Source organism: Podarcis cretensis (genome assembly GCF_951804945.1).
Source record: "Podarcis cretensis genome assembly, chromosome: 14".
Taxonomy (NCBI): Eukaryota; Metazoa; Chordata; class Lepidosauria; order Squamata; family Lacertidae; genus Podarcis; species Podarcis cretensis.
In genome coordinates this window covers 8,611,989-8,634,533 of record NC_137183.1, presented here as the reverse complement: position 1 = coordinate 8,634,533, position 22,545 = coordinate 8,611,989, and the positions used below count along the sequence as shown (strand labels likewise).

Genomic DNA, 22,545 nt, shown 5'->3' with positions numbered 1-22,545 from the left:
AGCTAAAGAAAAATTGCAGAAAACAATCCACACTCAGAAAATATATTTTTGAGTTAATTGGGTTGTTGTTTATGCATAGTGGAACAAGTCACATGTAGATCATTTGCCCCTGAGAGTGCACTTTGAAACATGCTGGGTTATTATTCACAAAATTAATTACTATTGCAAAATCATTGCTTAAGGCCTCTCTCTCTCTTCCTTCACTATTCTGTTTTGTGCTGCCCCGTACTCTCTCCTGCCATGTTTGTAACAGGAAGCAGCTTAGAAGGTTTGAGTAAAGGAAATATTTTGTTAAAAATAAAGAATCATTTAGCAGCAAGGAAAGCTATTTTAATGTTAAAGCCCAGTCGGTTTAGTGAGACACATCAAGCTACATAACTCTTTCCCAGGAAAAATCATAAATACAAATATGTCCCCTAATCATGACATACAAAAAGGAAGGACTCTCTGGGCCACCCCACATCCTGAAGGTGGGATTGAAAAAGAACAGAAAATCTCACTAAAGTTCTTAAGTTTTAAGAGAATCCCATATGAAACTACTTATTGGGGACACAGGACAATGATACAAGTGGGGATTTCTTAGCTTGGGGATGATTTGATGACTGGACCATTTTTTAAATAGCAGCAGCATTCCTGCTTAAAATTAGAACAAATTGAATAAGCAGAAAATTGTGCATTCAGCTCCTTTTGCAATGGGTTTCAGCTTTATAACGCAAATCTTAAAACGTATTCCACCAGAGGGCAGACCTTTCACATAATTATGCTGAATATAAATTCAGTATTACCCTATTTCCAAGCCTGATTAGTTCAACTGAAGACTGACACTATAGGAAATGCCAGGGCTGGCAATATTCTGTAGGTCTGAACTAATAGTAGAGCCAGGTGCAAAAGACTGTGTATTGGGGGAAGACAGGAGGAAAGAAGTGAAATCCCCCACCCATTTCCTTCAAGCCCTGCCTCAGCCTCAGAGGCTTGAGGGACTTAGATGCACCTTTTTCCTCAAGCTGCTGTGAAGTATGTCAGTAGCACATGGAAGTATAGTGACACTAGCCCTGGATTCACGAAGAAGATAGTGGAACTGGCTCAGAACCAGCCTCACCTGACCTCTCGTCTTTCTCTTCTGCTGCTGCATGCAGTTGCATGAAGGTGATTAGAAACGAAGGAAGAATCTGCTAGCCCACCCTAACTACTCTGCTTAAGATAGTCATTTCATGCATGTGCTTCTAGCCTGAATTTGATTCCAATACTTTAATATACCATTTTATACACTTCTCATTAATATTTGGCACCTTGATATTATTTACACAGTAAATAAAATAAAGAGGAAATGGACCTAATTGTTAAAATTCAGTCATTTCATCTTGGAACATTAAAACAGTATGCAGTTAATTAAAAACACACACCACAATTTTCTGCAAACTGAAAGAACATAGATAACTAAGCATTCTAATCATTGTTTCCAACCCTTTAAAAGGGTTTCTTTCTTTTTTTAGTAATTTTTATTTTGCTTTAAACAAATGCAGATAAACAACCAAAATTAAAAAAGAAATCCTTAATAATAATAATGGGAAAGGCTAAAAATACTACAAAAAATATCAAAGTACATGGCATAGAACATAAGCCATTATGGGAAAGAAAAAAGAAAAAGGAAAGAAGGCGGCAAAGGAAGGAAAAAAAGGGTGGGGAGGGTGGGAAATGAACCAAAACACAAGAAGGTTCGTCTGTTGTACGCTTCCGTCAAGGTCACAACAGATCATTATTCTTATCAATTCTCTCTATCTGCATTCCATAGAATCCATCATCTTGATTTCATCCTATATGCATAACCTGAATGGCAGCACAAATATACTAAACTGTCCCAAATAAAATTTCACCTGTAATTTTGCCATTGGCTTCAGATGGTGGCTGCCAGTTGACTATGATGGTTCGGGGTTTTCCTTCTTTGCTCACTACTGTCACATCCTTAGGGGGAGAAGTTGGAACTGCAATAATGATATTTAAATTAAACACAGATTGTGGTATCAGTTTTATTCTTTTAAGCATTCTTTGTCAAAGATTGCTACATTCAACCATAAAATAAGCTACTAACTTGCAGTGATAATTTTTTTTTCTACTGAAGCAGCAACATCAGTACTAAGGATTTCAAAATATTCTTTCTATTTGGAGTATCTTGGAAGAGCAGCATATGCCTTCAGAGGATTTCGGTAAGCTCCCTCCTCACCATCAACCCTTCCTGCCATGCCATCCAACAGCAGTCCTTATGAATCTCTAGGTACAAAGCTTAAATGTGAACTCCTCTCTCCAACTGGAATTTATTATGAATGTCAATGAATCATATGGAACAGTGATGTTTATAGAGGATCAATACCCTCTAGAGGGAATATATTAAAATTCAAGTTCTCACTCCTTAATGATTTGTTAAATATGCATTTGATAAAACTCAAACACTATTGTATTTTTAAGGGACTTAATCAAATATTTCAAAAAGTATGAAAAATATTGAGTTTTACTTTTCTCAGGTATAATTAAAGTTGTATGATTTAGTTTTCTTGACTCGAATCTCATTTCAAATGAGATTTGCACAAAAGACAGATACCTAAAACTGAACGCTGCACAATTTCAAAGCACTTCTTCTGGCATCGAACCAAGAATTTTAAAAATGGTATAACACAATTAAGTTATTCTGTATCCACTGTTAATAAAAATTTGACCGAGCATAAAGCATAGTGCTTCTGACTTTAAATTATCTTCAGTGGTTTAGTTTAGTTTTAAAGGAGTGTTCTGCTACCCTGTGCTTCATTTTGGATTATTTATACTTTTACAGGAATGGTCTGAAGTTTTATGTGAACTGTCCTATGAAGGTGGCATAGAAATTCTTACATTTTAAAAAAGAAACAAAACTCCACAAGGTTGTTCTCTTCTGTGAAGCTAGAGTTTTTCTGCATGTCTTAAAACATTTTCTATATTTAGAGGCAATCATCTGTTTTTATTTCTAACCACAATAAAAGAGAAATATCGTAAAGAAAATAAACAGACAAGATGATGAAGAGATGAGTTTGAATGTGTACAGACACATTTCATGCCATTTGACTACTGAAACTGCCAGAACTTCAAATATCTCTATTTTAGCAAATAACATTAAAATGAAAGAAGCTTGGCACTTATGGATGCTTCAAGGATCAGATCAGAGCTTTTCTGATCTCTTACTTGCTCAATAATTAAATTATTTCCCCTGTTCTCATTAATTATTAACCTTCATGTTATTTATTAGCAGCTACTATTAAGACATAATTTGTATGTATGAAATGTTTTGTGGTTCTGTACATGATAAACCTATTTCATTGTATATAAATTCTCTCTTTAGTTCAAAGAACTTTAAGAATCTTCCCACACCGGAAAGAATTCAACAGTACACAATAATCAGCATAGCATTTACATTTAAGAAACCAGCAATGATTCATCTGAAAAAATTATGTCAACTAATTTAGAAATGGCTCAACAATATCACCTAATTCAAAAGTAGTTCCATGTGTGGTCATACTCCAAGTACTTGATCTTCGGCCTTTAGTCACCATCACTGAGAACTCATACAAAGTGTTCGGTTTTAAGCCAGTTACTAAGAAGCTTAAAGTGGTGGTATTTGCAGTCTAAGAGAAAGCAAAGGGTCACAAAATGAGACACACTCTTTTAAATATCCTGACTATGACAACAATCTCTAGCATGATCTCATCCATATATCTCTATTCTCACAATATTAACAGCATTAATACAAATAATTTCTAAGGCAGTTTTGAATTTCCATTTTTGTCCATTATTTAGGCATCAACTTTCCATTTATCTTGATAGCTCATAGAAACATACGTTCAGAAATTTTTGTTCGTTTTAAATTTGGTTTGGCAAGTACCTTTGGACTCCACCTTTTGGTTACCTTGTATTTCGTGTTTGCAGGAATGTTCGTCTTCCAGCGTACTGTGTAGTAACGGGCATCCGAGACCTTCTGGTTCTTTGGCAGAGAGTTGTCTGCCCAGGTGATTCGAATGGTGTCATGGCTCAGTATGGAAGCCTGAACTCCCACAGGTGGCATCATGGGGGAGGGATCTGGCACTGGAGTGTACGGAGCATTAACAACAAATAAATCAACCTCAGAAGTGTCTAGGGAATTGATGGGTAAAAGTAGGGTATTACAATAAAAAAAGAAAGAAGGTGGCATTATATGTGAATAGAAACAAAAGGGGGAAATGCAGGGTAATACGATGAAATGAAAGGTGAGAAATGGAGAAAAAGAGAGAAAAGCCAGAGTTAATAGGCAACACAAGACCAGCATAAAAAGTTTTCAGTGATTATTTTGATTCCTCCCTAAAACACATGCCATAAGCAGAGTAGGCAAAGTTCGACACCTAAGAAGATTGCTACAAAAGTAAAAGATCACTGAATCGAAATTTTAATATCCATTTGAAACTGTTTACTAATTAAAATACTCAGCGTTAGCTGCATTAAAGCACTATTTCATCCCATCTCTAAAAAGAGGGTGGAAGAACAAAGTAGAATTAGGATCAAATGGGGACAAGCTCATCTTCCAGAAAGTATTAGTGGGGAGGGGGGAACTGCTTGTGTTCAGGTTCACAGTAATTCACAAAACAGCAATATAAAAACACTTAAGATCTAGGAAACATGTTCAGCAACAAGAAAGGGAGTCCTTACCTTGGATTTTGTTTGTGAATCCAGATGAGGACATTCTTGTGATAGGAATGACACCTCCCTGGTGGTGACAGGCAGGATCCTAGACAAACTTCTGCCTCCTCTCCAGGTGGAGGTACCATCTACCTCACCAGATCAACCGGCAGGAAGATATGACCCCCCACAGCTTAAATAAGCCCACTCAAACATGCAATCAACAAAGAAAACATTGGGAATCTGGGAATCTCTTCTCCAGAGGGAAAGGCAGGAAGCATGGGTGAGCATCTGATGTCACTCATCCCTCTCTGCTCCTGCTGGTGAGTAACTGACCCCCCAACCCATTGCCTTGGATCCAGACCCTGCAGAGATAGAAATGTTGAGAGACCAAAAGTTCACTCCCTGCAGGGGCAAAGCTGCTGAGGGGGGAGAAGTCATCAAAGAAATAAAAAAAGGTCAGGGCCACTCACACCACGAGAAAACGTGCCCACCAACCTGCCTCTGCTGAGAGTAAGAGAAGGGGAGCAATGAGCCCAACAGCCCCAATACTGTGGGAGACCCTCTACAAAAACTGAGGCAAAAACACCAAATATGAATACAGCACAAGGGGCAGAAAAAAAATTAAATGACAAAAAACAGAAGGGAAAACCCCCACTCCTGAGCGCTCCTGTCGAAACAGTTTATCAATGGGACCCAATTAACAGCTGATGAACCTCTTCAAAATGCATGTGGCTGAGGCCACCAAAATTATGCAGAGAATGAGTGATCTGGCTGGCGGGAATAGCTGGAATGCCTGACAGAAAAGGTGGGACCAAACCGGACAATCCGTCAGGGGATGGTCAGCTAGAAAGCCCAGACAGACAAGAGTAGGAAGCTGCAAAACACAGCCCCTTCCAAGCATTCACAGAGAAAGAGCAGTCACAGATTGCTCTGAAAATTATATTCCCACCTAACTAGTTTATTGGTGGGGTAAGCAAAAACCTCCATTCTACTCCACCACAGCCAGAAACTGCTTTACAGAAATTTAGCCAACTGGCCACAGTACAAGAAAAAAAAAACACTCCATGAGAACTTATCAGGCCCAAACCTTTACCAACCACAGGCAGTGTCAATCTGATGAGGGAGATTACTTCTCCCCGCTGGAGTGGAGGCAGAAGGCCTTGTAGGACACTGACTGTCACCACCAGGGGTTAGTGTCATCCCTATCAGAGGAATGTCCTCCATTTGGATCCAGAAAAATGCCCAAGTTTTTCTTTTGATGAATTCTGCCAAGCGACATGCTAGAAACTGACATTAGTCACAGGTGGAAAGTATCACAGGGGTTATTAGATTATTCTGCTTAAAAGCTAAAGTCAGCATATTCATAAGCAGTTTAACTCTAGATACTTATTATTCTGAATACCTATTTAATATAACAAGTATTTTAGAGAGAGTTAGAATAAGTGCACACAATACATGATGGTACAGCAGTGTTCCATTGGTGTTTTCTGCAGTAATGTGGACAACATACCCATCACATGTCAATGTATGTCTATAGATGTTCAAAAGGCACAAGCATACATGTATGGATGTATTTGTGATTAGAAGATTGCAAAGTGAGAAATTCTGCATTAAAATATTGCATGAAAACAATGTAAACAAATGCATATAATTTGTGCATTGGTCAACATTAAAGTTTGACAGGAGCTCTTATAATGTAAATCCAAGGACTTGGACCAAACGTAAAATGGTTTGTGATTTAATATATTATTTACATACAAATAATAAACCACAAACTGTAATACATTAAAGCAGCATCAATATCAAGATTCAAGGCTGCTCGTTTTGAGTTACAACAAAATAGGCAAGCATTATCTTTTACCTGTATAAGCCCTAGTCACTGCACTCTCATACAGCGGAATTCCTTCTCCAACATTGTTATAGGCTTTTAAAGTTATGACATAATGGGAGCTGGGATCTAAAGAAAAAGAAAAAAGAATATTATTTGATACTACAAATTCTTAGTTATTTCTTCAATTGATGGTAAAATAGTTTCAGCCATACTTGTCAACTGAAAAAAATGAATCACGAGAGTTTAAATTGAAAGTATTTTATTTCTTTCAGATTGTATGTGAACTACTGTTCTAGAAAAATATACATCCACAGTTGTTTTTAAAATCAGAGTGAACCCTTTACACATAAAAGAGACCCAGATAAACTTAGCTATATTAATTCTGGCCTCATAACTAATCAATGCTAAAAACATGCACTATAATATATTTGCTTTTTTATTGTTTTTGGACACCCTTAGTGTGGACGGAGGCAGCAAAATCAGGTGATAGAAAGTCAGTACTCTCAACACATACAGGTCAGCATTGCCTTTAAACTTTTACTCAGAAAAATATCAAAGAAAAATGTAGTCATCAGTATTACTGTATTTTCCTTACCCAAATTCTCAATAGTGTAATATCGTTGCTTATAATCCACCTTGATGGTCTGTGCATGGGGGCTACCCACACCATACCCTATAGCATAACCTCTGACCACAATGTTCTGGTTTTCAGGTGGAGTCCAGCTCACAACAATACTAGTTACAAGTGGACGGACATGTAGGGAACTTGGAACTTCTGGAACACGAGATTCTATAATAAAGAAAGAACATTATTTAACTATATTAAACATTAAACGTGAAGCTTTTTATTAGCTTGTTAAGCAGTAATATTGAGTTCCTAGGCTTCTTCAACAATTTGAATATTTAAGGATTCAACAGAGCAAGAAAAAATAGCACAAAACCCCTGTTGTGGCCACTAGATAGTGCTAGCTGTGTATTGTATTGGTATTGGTATTGGTATTGGTATTGGTATTGGTATTGGTATTGTATTGTATTGTATTGTATTGTATTGTACTGTACCCACTGTGTATTGTACAATATTTTCCAGGTCAAAATTGATTTTGAGGGGAATTGAAAAGGCCTTCAGAAACCCTCCAAGGTCTTTTACATATTTCACATCTGTTAGCAAACCCAGTCAGAGATCCTGTAGTGAACGTGAAATGTTATTTAGGAAAACAAAGCCATCAGTGCAGTGTGGAACACAGCCCTATTTGCTAAGGCGCTACAACAGCCTGTCTTGTAGTTCTGCACTGGCAACTTCATTGCTCACCAGTGCAAAAATTTCCCAACAGTCTTCTTCCAGTTGTTTCACTGAAAATAATGCATTGTGGGTGGATAAGAATCCGCGCAATGGGGTGAACTCCTGTTGCTCTGTCCCAGATTCTGCCAACCTAGTAGTTCAAAAGCATACCAGTGCGTGTAGATAAATAGGTACCGCTGCGGCGGGAAGGTAAATGGATAACAGAAATATACAAATATAGATGTGTGTCCATTCTGTATTACTTTCAATGGGATGTGCAATTCCATACACTTTCTGAACTGGCTGCCTATAGGCTATTGAGCCAAATTCAAGGTAAAACTGTTGGTATATGAAGCCCTGAACAGCTGAAACCAGCTTACTCAAGGGATTGCCATGCACCATATATACCTGCTCAATTGTTATGTTCAGCTGGAAAGGTAGGGTGCCACTTGATATTTGCCTTGATTCTATGAGTGTTTAGTATGTTTTAAATGAGGCTGTGGAATATATGCACGTTAATATTATGCAGGCACAATCAGTACTTTGCTTCAAATGCCAAATCAAGACTCTTCTCTTTACACAGGGTTTTTCAGACGTATAGCTCAACAATTGCCTATTGTGTATAGTTTGTCCAGATGTTGACTAAGTATTCCTATGCTGTTTTCTGGATGTGCTATGTGCACTGCCTAGATACTTTGTTTAGTATGTGGTATATAAGCCTATAAATAAATAAGTAAATATACAAAAAAACCCAAACTGCTGCAATCAAATTAAAATGCATGTCAGCCTAGTTTTCTCAGCAACAGGGATATGTTCCCCTCTCTCCTCCCGCTCTACCCCACCCCCAATGCTCTATGCAAATACTTTTCATTTCTGGCAAAAGGGGGGGGGGAATCTACACATTTATCCCTGTGCATGCACTGTTAAAACACATTTTTAATAGTAACATTAATGGTGCATCTTTATATCCATACCATCAAGATCACTTTCAAATGTTTCTGCTGACACCCAATCAGTAGGTAGTCCTGTACCATTAACCGTTAAAGCAGCCACCCGGAAGCTGTACTCTGTTCCTCGTTCCAGACCTGATACAAAAAAAAATCAGCATTATGAAAATATAACTCCCACAGTGAATGATGCCATTACTTCCAATTAAAATATCAACAATTCATCCAACCTGATAGTTAAATAGCTTATTAAAATGAAACTAAGTAAGTGCCTAAATGAATATCCTATATAGTTGTTTTTTTCGATGATATAATTTAGGTCAACTGTGACACAGATCTAGGAAGCTAAGTGTTTTACAATTTGGCCTTTCACCTCTTAGACTACTCAAGCATAACCTGAGGCTATGCATGGAAATCAACAATACTTGCAGTAGGACTCCAACTGATTCAATCGACACAGATTATCTGTCAGTTTGTGACAGGATTGACACATTACATTGACCTTCCCTGTAAGGCAACAGCAAAAGAGCATGTGGGCTACTTGTTTATGGCAAATTGGAAGACTTTGTTTTCAGAGGGTTTACTCATATTTTATCTGCAGAATAGGAACCCATTGTATGTCCTCTTCAAAGAGTACTTAATCCAAGTAAAAAATAGAGTTGATACCCAACCCATTCACATCATCATCAACCGCCTTAAATAAACCAGATTCCCATCATTTTAAATAATGCTACTTACTCCTCCATGTATGTGAACACTTATATTATTATTTTCTTAACATTTATATCCCGCCTTTTCTTCATCATGCAATTCAAGGTGCTATATATGTGGCTCCTTGGTGGTCACCATCCAAGCACTGACCAGACTCAAACCTGCTTAGCTTCAGGAATGTGATAGCTGAATGTGCCTTCATGCTATACCCTGGGACTAAGTTGGTTGGACACAGAGGTCAGCTCAGCTTCACTGAACTGGTTAAAACAAGTCTTGTTAGAAGGGGCTTTCTAAATTACTTAATGGAACATTTTACACTTCTGAAAAATGGGAGTTAATTTCTGTGTCTTTTAAAAACATATTTGCCTATTTATTTATTTGCCTCTCCATAACCAAGAGTTTAAGGTGGTTCACGACAATTCAACTAATAAAATCCAAATGAAAAAAACAACAACTAAAAATTGAGTAATGGCAAATACAGTTAATTACTAATTAAATGCACAGGAAAATAAACTTAATTTGGCATCTAAGATAGTTAAGTTGGTGCCAAATGGATAGTTATAGGAGTAGCATTATTATTATTAATTAAATTCTATACTACCTTTCAGCAAAGGATCATTGGGCGATTTACAATATAAAAAAACAAAAATACGTAACATAGTAACCAACGAAAACAAGTATTCCATAACCAGGACCACATCCAACTCATCAGTGGCCAGACACCAATCCAGAACGTGCATGGTCTCACCAAACTCCAATGAAAAGGAGAAATAGAACTGGGCATGATCAGCATATTGATAGCACAGGTTAGAAGGACATTCCTAGCCCAGTTAGGTCCCACTTCTGTGACTGGGAAGACAGGGCTGAAGTGGGAGTGGGAACTACCCACTAATACCCAAGATGAAGAAAGAACGAGTTTAAAAGGCAAAATGAACCAACTAGAATAAATACACAAACTACCGCAAGGCAACCAAAGACAACCAGTGAACAAAAGGACAAGGGTAATCAGTGGTGCCTGCAAAGCCCACTTTTACTTGCTCCTCACCTAATACCATATATGACATCAGGTATAGGAGAGATAGGAGTGACCTGATAAAAACAGCATAGTGGGTCAAATGGGAACAGGTGGGCTTAATCACACATGTGGGCTGGAGGTTCCCCATTTTTGCTTTATTCCCAAGATTATTTTTTTGCCTTCCATAAAATGTAGTCAATTCTTGGTGCTTTGGAAGCACCGCACAAAGTGCTTTGCAAGCCATCTGCTCAGCACTTCCCAACAGCCAAGCACAGGGCAATGCTACCTCTGCAGTTTTGTTGGTTTGTTTACAAAAGAGCCCCACTTGAGATTTGGAAGTGGCTATATGAGTCTCTGTTCACACCTTTTATGAGGCAGTACAAAATTAATACCTGATTCTTGATTTTGCCGCACATCCTCTTTAACAGTTAAAGGGAGTCTCTCTGATGGCACACTTCCAGTACCTATTAACTGATTGGTGCGTAAAGCAGGTGTTCAAAGAAGGATGGTCTAGCCAAAGATCCAAACATGATTGGTGAGCATAGCGGCTTCTTCCTTCTTTATAACATCAGCTGACTGACAGGTGTGTGGTAAAGCTGGTCCAGGGGGGTGGGAGAGAATTTGGATAGATTCAATTCCCCACCCTTTAAATAAAGGATGCTGCAGGATGGGGAATCATCTCACACCTTACAAGTACAGTGGTACCTCAGGTTACATACGCTTCAGGTTACATACTCCGCTAACCCAGAAATAGTGCATCAGGTTAAGAACTTTGCTTCAGGTTGAGAACAGAAACCGTGCCCTGGTGGTGCCGCAGCAGCAGGAGGCCCCATTAGCTAAAGTGGTGCTTCAGGTTAAGAACAGTTTCAGGTTAAGTACAGACCTCCAGAACGAATTAAGTACTTAACCCGAGGTACCACTGTAAGGCACTTTCAGTGCTCATGTCATTTATCCCAGTTGGTGTCCATCCTGCATCACTGGTGGTTGTTTTCTTCAAAACGGTGGTGGTTTTAGTTACCAAAACTGGTTAATCTTACAATATGCTTATAATATTACAATTATGTCCCTTTCAACAGTTATGCTATTGTTGTTTATATGTTTATGATTCTTCATAAACAACAACAACAACATACAATACCATTGATAAAGAGTATACTCTTTATCAGTGGTATTGTACTGTGGCTGTACATCTCAGAATAGATCTCTTTGCCCATCCTTACTACGAAAAGCACATGCTAAATAGCCTTGCTTAGAATAAAGAACCTGTAATTAGCTGATTCTACTTTTAGATGAAGAATGCATGCCTACTCACCTTCAATTAGCTGTGAAAGTTGTGTCCCAACAATACTCTCAGTCACATCGCTTTTGCGAGACACTTTTCGGTAACGGATCTTATAGCCAGTAATTTGCCCATTGTGTGTTCCTGCAGGAGGGGGCTGCCAATGCATCATAATGCTCTGTGGGAAGTTAAAAGGTAGTATAAATCATGTTCTTTGCATTAAACTATGCTAATTCTCATGCTTCATCAATCTCCATTAGACTGGTTCAGGAAACAATTTATATGTAATCTGCAATATTGTGTGCAAACTTACATAACACCTTAGGCATTAAAATGATGTATCTCGAAGCAGCTCTGCAGTTCAGACTGCAGAGAACAGTATTTGATTTTTATACCCTCACATCTTAGGAATTAAGTAGCAGACCATGAACAATTTGCAGGCACTAGTATATGTCAAATCTGAATTTTATTTCTCTTCCATACCAAATAATCTCCAAAAGATACTCTGAAATATTGGAAATACTTGTATTCACTGTTTCTGAAGCAAAGAATTGCTTAACCAGCTGCACACTGAATAGAATGGAAGACACTAGACAATACCTGTTCCAGTGTTAAGCATGCAAACTGAAATTTTGCCCAAAACATTCAAAAAATGTAGATGACCAAAGGAACCAGCTGATACATAGAAACAAAAAAATCGTTACTGCTCATAGGCTCAGCATTTGGGCTAAGAAAAACAGGCAACTCAGGATGATAAAGATCTATGGTCTGGTTCACACACAACACTAAGTAAAACTATGAAAATTACATCTGCTTCACTCTTCCCATGGTCCTGCTGCTGCTGTACTAGTAAGAACTAAGCCATGGTTTGGCTTAGAATTTTCTGTAAACCCAGGCACGGTTTGTGTCATTCCAAACAAACTAGAAACTGTAGCCAAGGTTTGTTCTAAGCCAAAAAGAATAATAATGTGCACACACCATCATGCTTCCTTGTTCATCCAAACCATAATTTGTAAATTGAGCTAATACATGGGAAATTGTCATGTGGAGAGTCCCCTTGGAAAACAAGTGCTAGAGGATCTAGGCTAGTTCTATTCTTCAAGTACCTTATTTTTCGCCCTATAGGATGCACTTTTCCCCCTCCAAAAATGAAGGGGAAATGTGTGCGCGTCCTATGGGGCGAATGCAAGCTTTCGCTGAAGCCTGGAGAGCGAGAGGGGTCGGTGCGCACCAACCCCTCTCGCTCTCCAGGCTTCAGGAAGCTATCCGCAAGCCTTGTAAGCCCGGCGGGAGTTCCTGCCAGGCTCACAAGGCTTGTGGACAGCAGCCTGAAGCCCACAAGCTCGTGGGACAGCGGGGAGGCGCAGTGCCGCAACCCCACTATTCTCCGACCTGATCTGGAGGCTGTTGGGGGGGAGAAGCTTGCTTCTCCCCATCGCCAGCCCCACAAGCTCGGGGGATAGCGGGGAGGCGGAGCGCCACCACCCCACTATTCCCCGACCTGGTCTGGAGGCTGGCGCCAGCCCCACAAGCTCGGGGGACATCGGGGCAAGCCGCTGCCCCACGGAGGCTAGAGAGGCTGTCCTTGAAGGCAGAAGAGGGAGACGGAGCGCTCCGTCTCCCTCTTCTAGCTTGGGGATGGCTGCGCAAACCTGGGGGGGAAATAAAAACTTTTTCCTTTATTTCCCCCCCAAAAAACTAGGTGCGTCCTATGGGCCGGTGCGTCCTATAGGGTGAAAAATGTGGTATATCTACAGAAACAAACAAAGTATCTTACCTTGGAGTTTTGCACTTCCAGAGTTAGATTTTGGGGCGCAGCACTGGGAACTAGAAAAATTAAAGTAAGTTATTCAAGAGTGAGTGTCAAAATAAATTATATAAATGAATTAAGTTATATATAATTTATGATATTCTATATTGCCTCTCCATATTTATGGGATTCTTAGTAACAGACTACATATTTTACAGCATGAACCAGTCCTTGCACTGCACAGTATATTACCATCAGAGAGTAAACACTCAATAATGGACTGAGAACCAGTAGTTTGCTTACAGGGAACCAGAAAGGTCTGGGCCTCACCAATTTGTGAGGAACTATTTGCGGATTCTATATAAATTCTGTGAGCAACTAGACAGGAAGGATATATATTTCATAAAGAGAACAATTTATTTAAAGTCTACAAAAATGGCTATTGATATAATATACATACTCTGAAATACAGCAACATTAGTTTCTGATAGCCAGAGAATATTCCTCAATTAAATTTGAAAGCATATTTCATTGTTAGACTTGACAGAATCAACTTTTACCTTATCCACACACACAAAAAGGTTTATTTGACCTCAGAAAAGCACACCATGAGATATGGTTCTAGGCCAGTCAGAGCAGTTACTCATGTAGAGAGGCAATACAGTCTCTTTGGAGGACAGGGCATTATTTTGCATTGCCGCACTGGGCATGGTTGAATAATCCAGCTGCACCCTATTCAGAATTACTGTGCATCAGTGGAGGCTGACTGGAAGGCAGCTAGGCCAGGGCAGAGAATCATGCAGCAGTCTGTGTAGGTAAGGTCACTCATAGAAGTATTTGATTCTTTAATTTACTTTTTACAGAACACTAAGTGGCCCAGCACCTTAAGAACTTTAGAAATATTTATTTCAACTGCAGTCTAAAGATGTATAGAGCAAACTGGAGAACTCTATAAGATATAGTCTCATCATGTTACTAGTATTGCAATGATCCTATGAAAACATTCTGTGAATGCAAAATCACTTTGTTGCACACGCAGAAACCCAGACAATATGCTGTAATTCTACAAACAGACATGCCACATAGAAATCAGCCCAAATAGTGAATTTAAGAATTTCTATCATACTTATGGGACGCAGGTGGCGCTGTGGGTTAAAGCCTCAGCGCCTAGGACTTGCCGATCGAAAGGTCGGCGGTTCGAATCCCTGCGGCGGGGTGCGCTCCCGCTGCTCGGTCCCAGCGCCTGCCAACCTAGCAGTTCGAAAGCACCTCCGGGTGCAAGTAGATAAATAGGGACCGCTTACCAGCGGGAAGGTAAACGGCGTTTCCGTGTGCGGCTCTGGCTCGCCAGAGCAGCGATGTCACGCTGGCCACGTGACCCGGAAGTGTCTCCGGACAGCGCTGGCCCCTGGCCTCTTAAGTGAGATGGGCGCACAACCCCAGAGTCTGTCAAGACTGGCCCGTACGGGCAGGGGTACCTTTACCTTTACCTTTTTATCATACTTATAACCAAATCGCAACAGCAAATCATGATGTAATAAAATCAGCTGCTTTAAAATGTGTACTGGCTTAAAACATTTATCCTCAATGGGTAAGTAAAGAATTGTAAGAAAGAAAAGAATTATGTTGGCCCATAAGAAAATATCCAATAACAGGCCAACCATAATATCACAAAATGGTGTGCAAGATTTTGAATTCGCCCTAAGTCTTCTTCAAAGCAAGGATGAAGAGAAGAGAAAACTTGGGTGGTGGTAACATCTGATAAGTCTGCAACTGGCAGATTGTGGGAGAAAGAAGTCAATCAAGCAAGACTCATTCAGATTGCACTAAGATGTAACCTAACAATGGCTGGTGGGAGCAGTTGGCTCTGTAATTCCAGAGCTGGTGAATCTGCCATTGTTGGGTTTCTTTTTCCTGTATACAGTGGTACCTCAGGTTCATACGCTTCAAGTTACATACGCTTCAGGTTACAGACTCCGCTAACCCAGAAATATTACCTCGGGTTAAGAACTTTGCTTCAGGATGAGAACAGAAATCGTGCATCGGAGGCGCAGCAGCAGCAGTAAGCCCCATTAGCTAAAGTGGTGCTTCAGGTTAAGAACAGTTTCAGGTTAAGAACAGACCTCCGGAACGAATTAAGTTCTTAACCCGAGTACCACTGTAGTACCATAATGCAGAAACTAAACTTGGCAATTAAAAATCCATTTAAGTTAGGAAATTGTCCGCAATTTGTTTGTAAATCAGAAGATACTCACCATCTGACAGAGTTCGAACAACAACATCTTGTGTGGAAACTCCTGGACCATGTTTATTGTAGGCCACCACTCGAAAACTATATTCTGTGTATTTTTTCAAACCACTGATTGTATAGGAAAGACCTCCAACATCAATGTCCTATATTTGAAAAGATGTAAACCGGGATGCATCTTTTTTAAAAACACCCAGGGATTAAAAGACTACTGCTATGAATGCTTTGTTCATTTCTGTTCATCATAAGCTCTAGATCATTGTTAGATAATCAAGAACAAGCCACACTGAACCTCAGATTCACATTTCCTTCTACCATCTGTGCATGAGCAGAGTGAAAGCTTTCACGTATATAAATTAGGGGAGCTGTGGTTTATTCTAACTCAAGTTAGATAACAAAGCTGGCTATCAAACTATGCTTTGATAGCCTGCTTTGTAAACTAACTAGGATTCAAATGAACAGTAGTACCCAGAGTTCATATGTAATATAAAACTGAAGCTTACTTAAAATTGAAAGTGAAAGGCAGAAGTGAGGAGGGTGGTAAAAGCTCAGTACTTGCTGCAGCACATTCTCTATAACCATGGTTAAGATGGCTGTCTGAAAAAGGCTACCATGATAACTTTCTTTCTTTCGTTATTTATTTAAAAATATCTAAACAGTTTACACACACACACACACACCCCCAATTAAAACACAGTGCGGAGTCCTGTCCAAATAAATCTCCATGGCTCTCAAAAATATTATACAGCCATACCTTGGTTCTCAAATAGAATGCGTTCCGGGAGTCCGTTCGACTCCCAGAACCGTTTGAAAACCAAGGCATGGCTTCCGATTTGGCTTCCGGAAATCATTCGAAAACCAGAACACTCACTTCCGGGTTTCGATCGTTCGAGAGCTGATTTGTTCGCGAGCCAAGGCATTTGAGAGCCAAAATATGACTGAAATGTTTGCCACACCTTTGAAAACATTCTCTGTCAGTGTTCACACAGCGGCTGTTGCCTCAGTGACATAACAAATATGATGGCTTAGCAATGTTATGAAGTCAGTCAGGCTTGGCTATATGCTTTCTTCACCAAAGGCAAACAAATCTATTTTGAGTTAGGGCAAATCTATTTTGAATTAGATTAGCCATGTGCATGATTCTAGCCAATCAGGAAAGTAACGGCGGAACTTTCTGAATATGTGAACACTCTGGTCCTGACATTCATTTGGTGAGGGGCTGTTTTCAAAGTTAAATGTGTTTGGACAAAATCAAACCCCCATGGCTCAACACTAGTTGAAATAAATGACCTGCAGGCTATCTAGTTAAATAAAAATGGCAATAAAAAAAGTGGTAAGGCATTTAAGTAAATCAATGGATGCTTTTTGTAAAAGAAAACTAGTACATATTTATGAGAATCTCATTTGTTTATCTCGGAGTGGCTAAATAATAACTGATCATATGTGACTATTGTTCATGCTAGCTGGGGGTGATGGAATTAGAGTCCATAAACATTTGGATTCTACCCTCAGTTTACCTACAATAGCTTTAATACTTCAAAGAGTGAAACTTCAAAAAGTGAAACTAGAATTTGTCTAGCAATTGCAACATGTCCATTTGCTGCAAAATATTAAAAGGTATTCTCTCCTGCTGTTTGTTAATAAAATCCAACAAAATAACATCCAAATTCTGAAATGAGAACTATAATGAAAACAGTAATCTTACTACAGGTAAAAAAGCCTAAAGTTCTGCTAATATTATGCTATGCATCATACCTGCTCATTGTCTGCTCCCTTCTCCATGTAGTACAGCTTGTAGTTTTGGATTTCACCATTGCCAGATAAAGGTGTTGCCCAACTAATAGTGATTGATGTAGGTGAGTTTGCATATGCTCGAATATTAGGGGCCGGGCCAGGAAGCTGAACTGAAAAATAAATAAGATGTATTATAAGTATTATTAAAAAAAAAAAATCATTACACTTTATATTGCATATCTGAAGCAAAGAGCTCTTAAATTCTAAACAGAATTTAAGTGAAACAGTGTGAATGGACATATTCTGGAACCAATTTGGCTCTCCATGAATTGAGCACACAGCTGAATCATGCTAATTCCTTTCCACTGGTTTGGATGTTAAATTATACCTTGATTTATTGTGTTGGGAATGAGCCACAGAAAATCTCAGGCTAACATGCTTGCTTCCACTTCTGTAATCTTTACTTCCATTTTTGATTATCCACAGCTTGTTGTTTCATGTAAATCCACAAAAACTGCAACCCATTTTCTTTGAAACAACTGAAACTTCAACCAATGGGTTGAACAGCTTATTTCAACAAACTATAGTTAAAATTAACTAATTTAGGGTACAGATGCAACATTAACCTGTGGTTAATAAAAAATGGAAGTGAAAGCATTCAAACTGCCCAATATGCCAATTTCCTGGCTGAACATCAATAATAAGATACGGGAAAAGTGAACCTTTAATGAGCACTGAAACAAACAAAGAACAAAAAAATGTGAATCAACCTACCCAACCTAAAATGGATGTTGAAAATAGAAGACAAAGAATGGCCGGACTTTAGCAATTAAAAATGTTTTTAGAGAAGCAATTTTTATGCTAAATTGGTTTTTTAAAAGGCCATGCTTAAGTTGATTGTGGTATCTCATATCATAATTCAAACTTGGTAGTTTTTAAAGCAAATTTGACTTCTATGCTCTATGATTCTATGCTCCATAACTTCTTTTTCTTCCTGACATAAGTGTACTTTGTGTTTCATCTCAAGTATAATGAGACTGTGCAAGAAGCTTAACATTGCCATAAAACTATTTGCATCCAAAGATAAACTTAAATTGAATTTTATCCGTAAGGGATTATCCGATGCAAGATTAGATTGTACACATGCTTAGAACATGATCCAGCCAAAACTAAACTTCCTTTGTTACTATGCAGGCAGAAGTCTTATCTTTTAAATACTACTAATTTCAACATAAGAATTAGTCTGCAATCCTAAACACACTTGCTAGGTAGTAAGCACTATTGCACAAAATGGAAATTATTTAGAGTGAATATGCATAGGATTGTCCTATTAATAATATACTGAGATTTTTTTTTGCCATGTAGGCTTAGAAGTAGGGTAACTTTCACTGGATCATCTCTAAATCATTAAAATAGACAACTGACTTTAACATAACATGTGCATATCTTAAAGGAACCAGGCTTAAGTGATACAAGTGTGATTATACAGAATTATATAGCAAATTAATCAGAGTACAGCTACCACTGCATTGTGTGAAAAGGATAAAAACAAACATTTTAACACCATCTGCCACAGCAACAAACAGGGTGGAAATGTTTAAAGCTTACCCTCAGGTTGTGTTGCCACCTTAAGTGGCAATGAACTTTCTCCAGGCCCGTGTTTGTTTTGAGCTACCACTCTGAAAACATACACAGACTCAGGCATCAAGTTTTGAATTGTCACCTGCATTTCCCCAGGATGGCTTGTGTTTTCAACACGCTCCCTTAAAAGAAAAAGGCACATGGGAAAAGACTTGAGGTTAGAAAATATTTGGTACACATAAGCAGTAAATGATAGCACCACAGGGAAGGTAATAATGTTCACAGGACAGAGTAATGACAAAGTAATGATGGGGGAGATGGGATTTGCTTATCTGTAAGTGTTATTCTTTGAGTAGACCTCTACACAGTTGCAGATGTCTCTCCCAGCCCTACCTGGAGATGACAGGGAATGAACCTGAGATGATCTGCATACAATGCATGTGCTCTCTCACTAAACCATAGGCCTTCCACAGCTTCCAACATAATTAAAGAACTCCTTCCCAGCTAAAGTAGTTTTGATGTCCCACAAAATCAAAGCTCCCAAAATAAGTGCTATACCAAGGACAGCCAGCATTCATGTTTGATTCTTCTAGAAATACATGATTCCTCACTTGGAGGGTATTCTCAAAGAATAGAATTCACAATTCAGAAACAAAGCCGATTCAATGGCTCTAAGATCCAAACAACTCATCTGCAAAGTCAGTTCTTAAAGTTTCAGTAATACTTTTTCAATGTGTGTTCTTAAGAGTGTTTAAATGCACTAGACTAGACAGACACTAATTGTTTTTTCCTCATCAGATACTCTCACAAGAAGCAAGGCAAGAGGCAAACAGGATGAAGCCACAAGTGTCTATCTGACAACATCTTATCCTTATTTCTTCACTCTGAAAATTCAAGTTGAGCCCAAGTATCTCCAAGCAACTACATAAAATGTGTCTTTTTTTAAAAAAAAAAAAAAAAACTCACAGCATTTTATTTTAGTTGGAAAGTTCTGAACTTCTTACCAGGCCTTTGGAGTGGTACAGGTAAGAAATCTAAAGCTTAAAAACAGTCAAGTAAAGAAATTACTATATTGTAAATTTGTATATAAAAAGGGAAATTATACCTGTTTACGGTTTCCCTGGTGTAGAACACAGAGTAGGTGAGATTGTCTCCATGAGGATCAGATGCAGGTGTTCTCCAGGTCAGCTTGATGAAGCGGGTAGAGACAAGGGAAGCCACAACATCTCGAGGGGCAGAAGGCAACGGTCCACTTGTAGCTGGTGCTAGATGGTCAGTAGTGGCACTGGTCAGTGAAGTGGGAGGTAATGTTGGGATGGCAACATCTTGTCATGTGCAAACATTGGGGAATATGAAGGGCATACATCACGACGATTTAAAGAGAAAACAGAAAAAACCAAAAAAGAAATAAACAAAACCACGATGGGAAACAAAACAAAATGAACACACAAAAAAGGCCATTAAACTGAAGGTTGGCATGCAGGCAAAAAAGGTAACTACTGAAAACTAATGGGAAATATCAAAGGACACATCACTATAGAGCAGGCAGTCAAATCTCCATTATAATGGAAGTGGGAAGGGAAGGGTGAAAATTGAGGATAAAGTAGCAGCTCAGAATGAAAACATCAGTTTGACATTTAAGCTTTTTTTGCACTGATATATTTATTAGAAAGTCATTAAATTTGCAATCAAATAAGCATACTTCAAGAAGAACTTCAATTTTTCTTTGAATAACTGAAAAAACAAGTTTATACTAGTCATAAGAATAAAATAGACATTGATTAGCTTGGTGTACTGATTCTTTTGTGCATATTTTAAGTTGCTCAGTTGTGAATTCATCTATTAAAGAAGTGTGACAATCCTAAGGTAGTTTGAAACCATTTCCAACCAGTATGTGAAGAATATGAACAGAAGATCCACAAACCCCTACCCCCAAAGAGTTTCAATCTTTCACTCCAGCAACATGTTCTCTTCATGAATCATTATTCCTCATGATTAAACAGCACCTAGCTATCGTGCTGCATGCCATCATTATTAGAGCAAGCCTGGCATGCTTAATTTCACAAATTATTTGAAGTGCCACTGCATTAAAATAAGAATAACAATGAACAACTAACTTCTTGTTTCAATTTTATTGTAAGCTCCTTGAGCATTAATAGAAAAAGGATGGAAGTATTTTAAGATGAAAGTGAATTAATTGAAAATATGAAGGGTGCGTATGTGTGTGTACAAACACATTTTATATGTACACAACCAACCAACCAATGAAAATATTCAGAAATGAGAGCAAGCATTTATTTTTAAACAGCTTGTACAATCAATTCTAAAGAAGACCTAGAAATAAGGCTTCCCTGTTTCGAGAGAATCTTTACATAAATAGTTCTTTATATTTTGAATCCCTGCAATGTATTTCCATGTATATCTACCTTCAAGGATATTTAAAAGAAATGGTGCAGTACAGCTAAAATTATTGTGCAATTAGCTGCCTCTTTTTGCTTTTAATTCTACTCCAACAGTTCAGAAGATTATTTAATAATTTCATGCAACTGAAAGCTCAATTAAGTAGATAATATGGAGCTCTGGCCAATAAACACTGCTAAGGCTCATCTAATTTAAGAATAGATTCAATTAGAACTATTTATTATTGTAAATTAGCTAAAACATGAACATTTTACTACAAATAGAAAATTATGCAATGATTTACTGCCTTATGTTTTAATTATTTGTAAGCTGATTTAAGCACCGAAATGGCAGAAAATGGCCCAGGATTTCTCAAAGTAATAGAGGCTAGATGCATAAGAATAAGGGACGCAAGAGGAAGGTGCCTTATCAAATGATGTGTGTGGGCAGATTGCAAAAAGTCAACTAAGTACCCAGGGAAGTAAAAAATATACTGATAAAATGCTTTTGTAGGGTTTTTCTTTTAACAACATGATTGAGAAAAAGTAAAGAAAAACAGAATAGGAGGAGATATTTCTATGCCAAGGTAACTTGCTGTGCCCAGATTATTGAACCACCTGGGAATAGCACACAGGAGAAAGGGTCTCTTTTCTGAGTGACACCAGTGAGGGCGGTAAATGGCCTATGTCTGGAGACAGGTGGAGGAGGATGGTCAACGGATTGAGACTGAATCCCAACAAGACAGAGGTACTGTTTCTGGGGGACATGCAGGTGTGGGAGACTCCCTGGTCCTGAATATGGTAACTGTGCTCCTAAAGGACCAGATGCACAACTTAGGGGTCATTTTGGACACACAGTTGTCCATGGAAGCGTAGCTCAATTCTGTGTCCAGGCAGCCATCTACCAGTTCCACTTGGTATGACGGCTGAGACCCTGCGCCCATGCTCTGATTATCTCCCGCTTGGACCACTACAGTGCGCTCTATGTGGGGCTACCTTTGAAGGTGCCTTGGAAACTAAAATTAATCCAGAATGTGGCTGCCAGAATGGTGACTGGGAGTGGCCGCAGGGACCATATAACCTTGGCTCTAAAAGAT

General features: G+C 38.7%; 1 protein-coding gene and 1 long non-coding RNA gene across 9 annotated transcripts in view; both read right to left on the bottom strand.

The window, feature by feature from the left end:
* LOC307203063 overlaps nucleotides 1-22,545 on the bottom strand; it is a 188,764-nt gene that overhangs the window by 59,720 nt on the left and 106,499 nt on the right. The gene's annotated exons all lie outside the window — the stretch shown is intronic.
* The window catches only part of NEO1 (neogenin 1), a 104,942-nt gene that overhangs the window by 23,809 nt on the left and 58,588 nt on the right, over nucleotides 1-22,545 (bottom strand). For 4 of the 8 annotated variants that reach the window (XM_079953159.1, XM_079953155.1, XM_079953153.1 and 1 more), the window contains exons 8-19: nucleotides 20,155-20,374; nucleotides 19,077-19,231; nucleotides 17,490-17,638; nucleotides 15,742-15,880; nucleotides 13,514-13,563; nucleotides 11,770-11,914; nucleotides 8,759-8,869; nucleotides 7,101-7,295; nucleotides 6,536-6,631; nucleotides 3,929-4,152; nucleotides 3,509-3,647; nucleotides 1,875-1,982 (exon numbers count right to left, since the gene is read on the bottom strand). In XM_079953159.1, the coding sequence (XP_079809285.1) occupies nucleotides 1,875-1,982; nucleotides 3,509-3,647; nucleotides 3,929-4,152; nucleotides 6,536-6,631; nucleotides 7,101-7,295; nucleotides 8,759-8,869; nucleotides 11,770-11,914; nucleotides 13,514-13,563; nucleotides 15,742-15,880; nucleotides 17,490-17,638; nucleotides 19,077-19,231; nucleotides 20,155-20,374 (1,731 nt within the window). The remainder of the gene's footprint in view (nucleotides 1-1,874; nucleotides 1,983-3,508; nucleotides 3,648-3,928; nucleotides 4,153-6,535; nucleotides 6,632-7,100; nucleotides 7,296-8,758; nucleotides 8,870-11,769; nucleotides 11,915-13,513; nucleotides 13,564-15,741; nucleotides 15,881-17,489; nucleotides 17,639-19,076; nucleotides 19,232-20,154; nucleotides 20,375-22,545) is intronic. The other 4 variants (XM_079953160.1, XM_079953157.1, XM_079953158.1 and 1 more) reach the window with 2 other exon arrangements.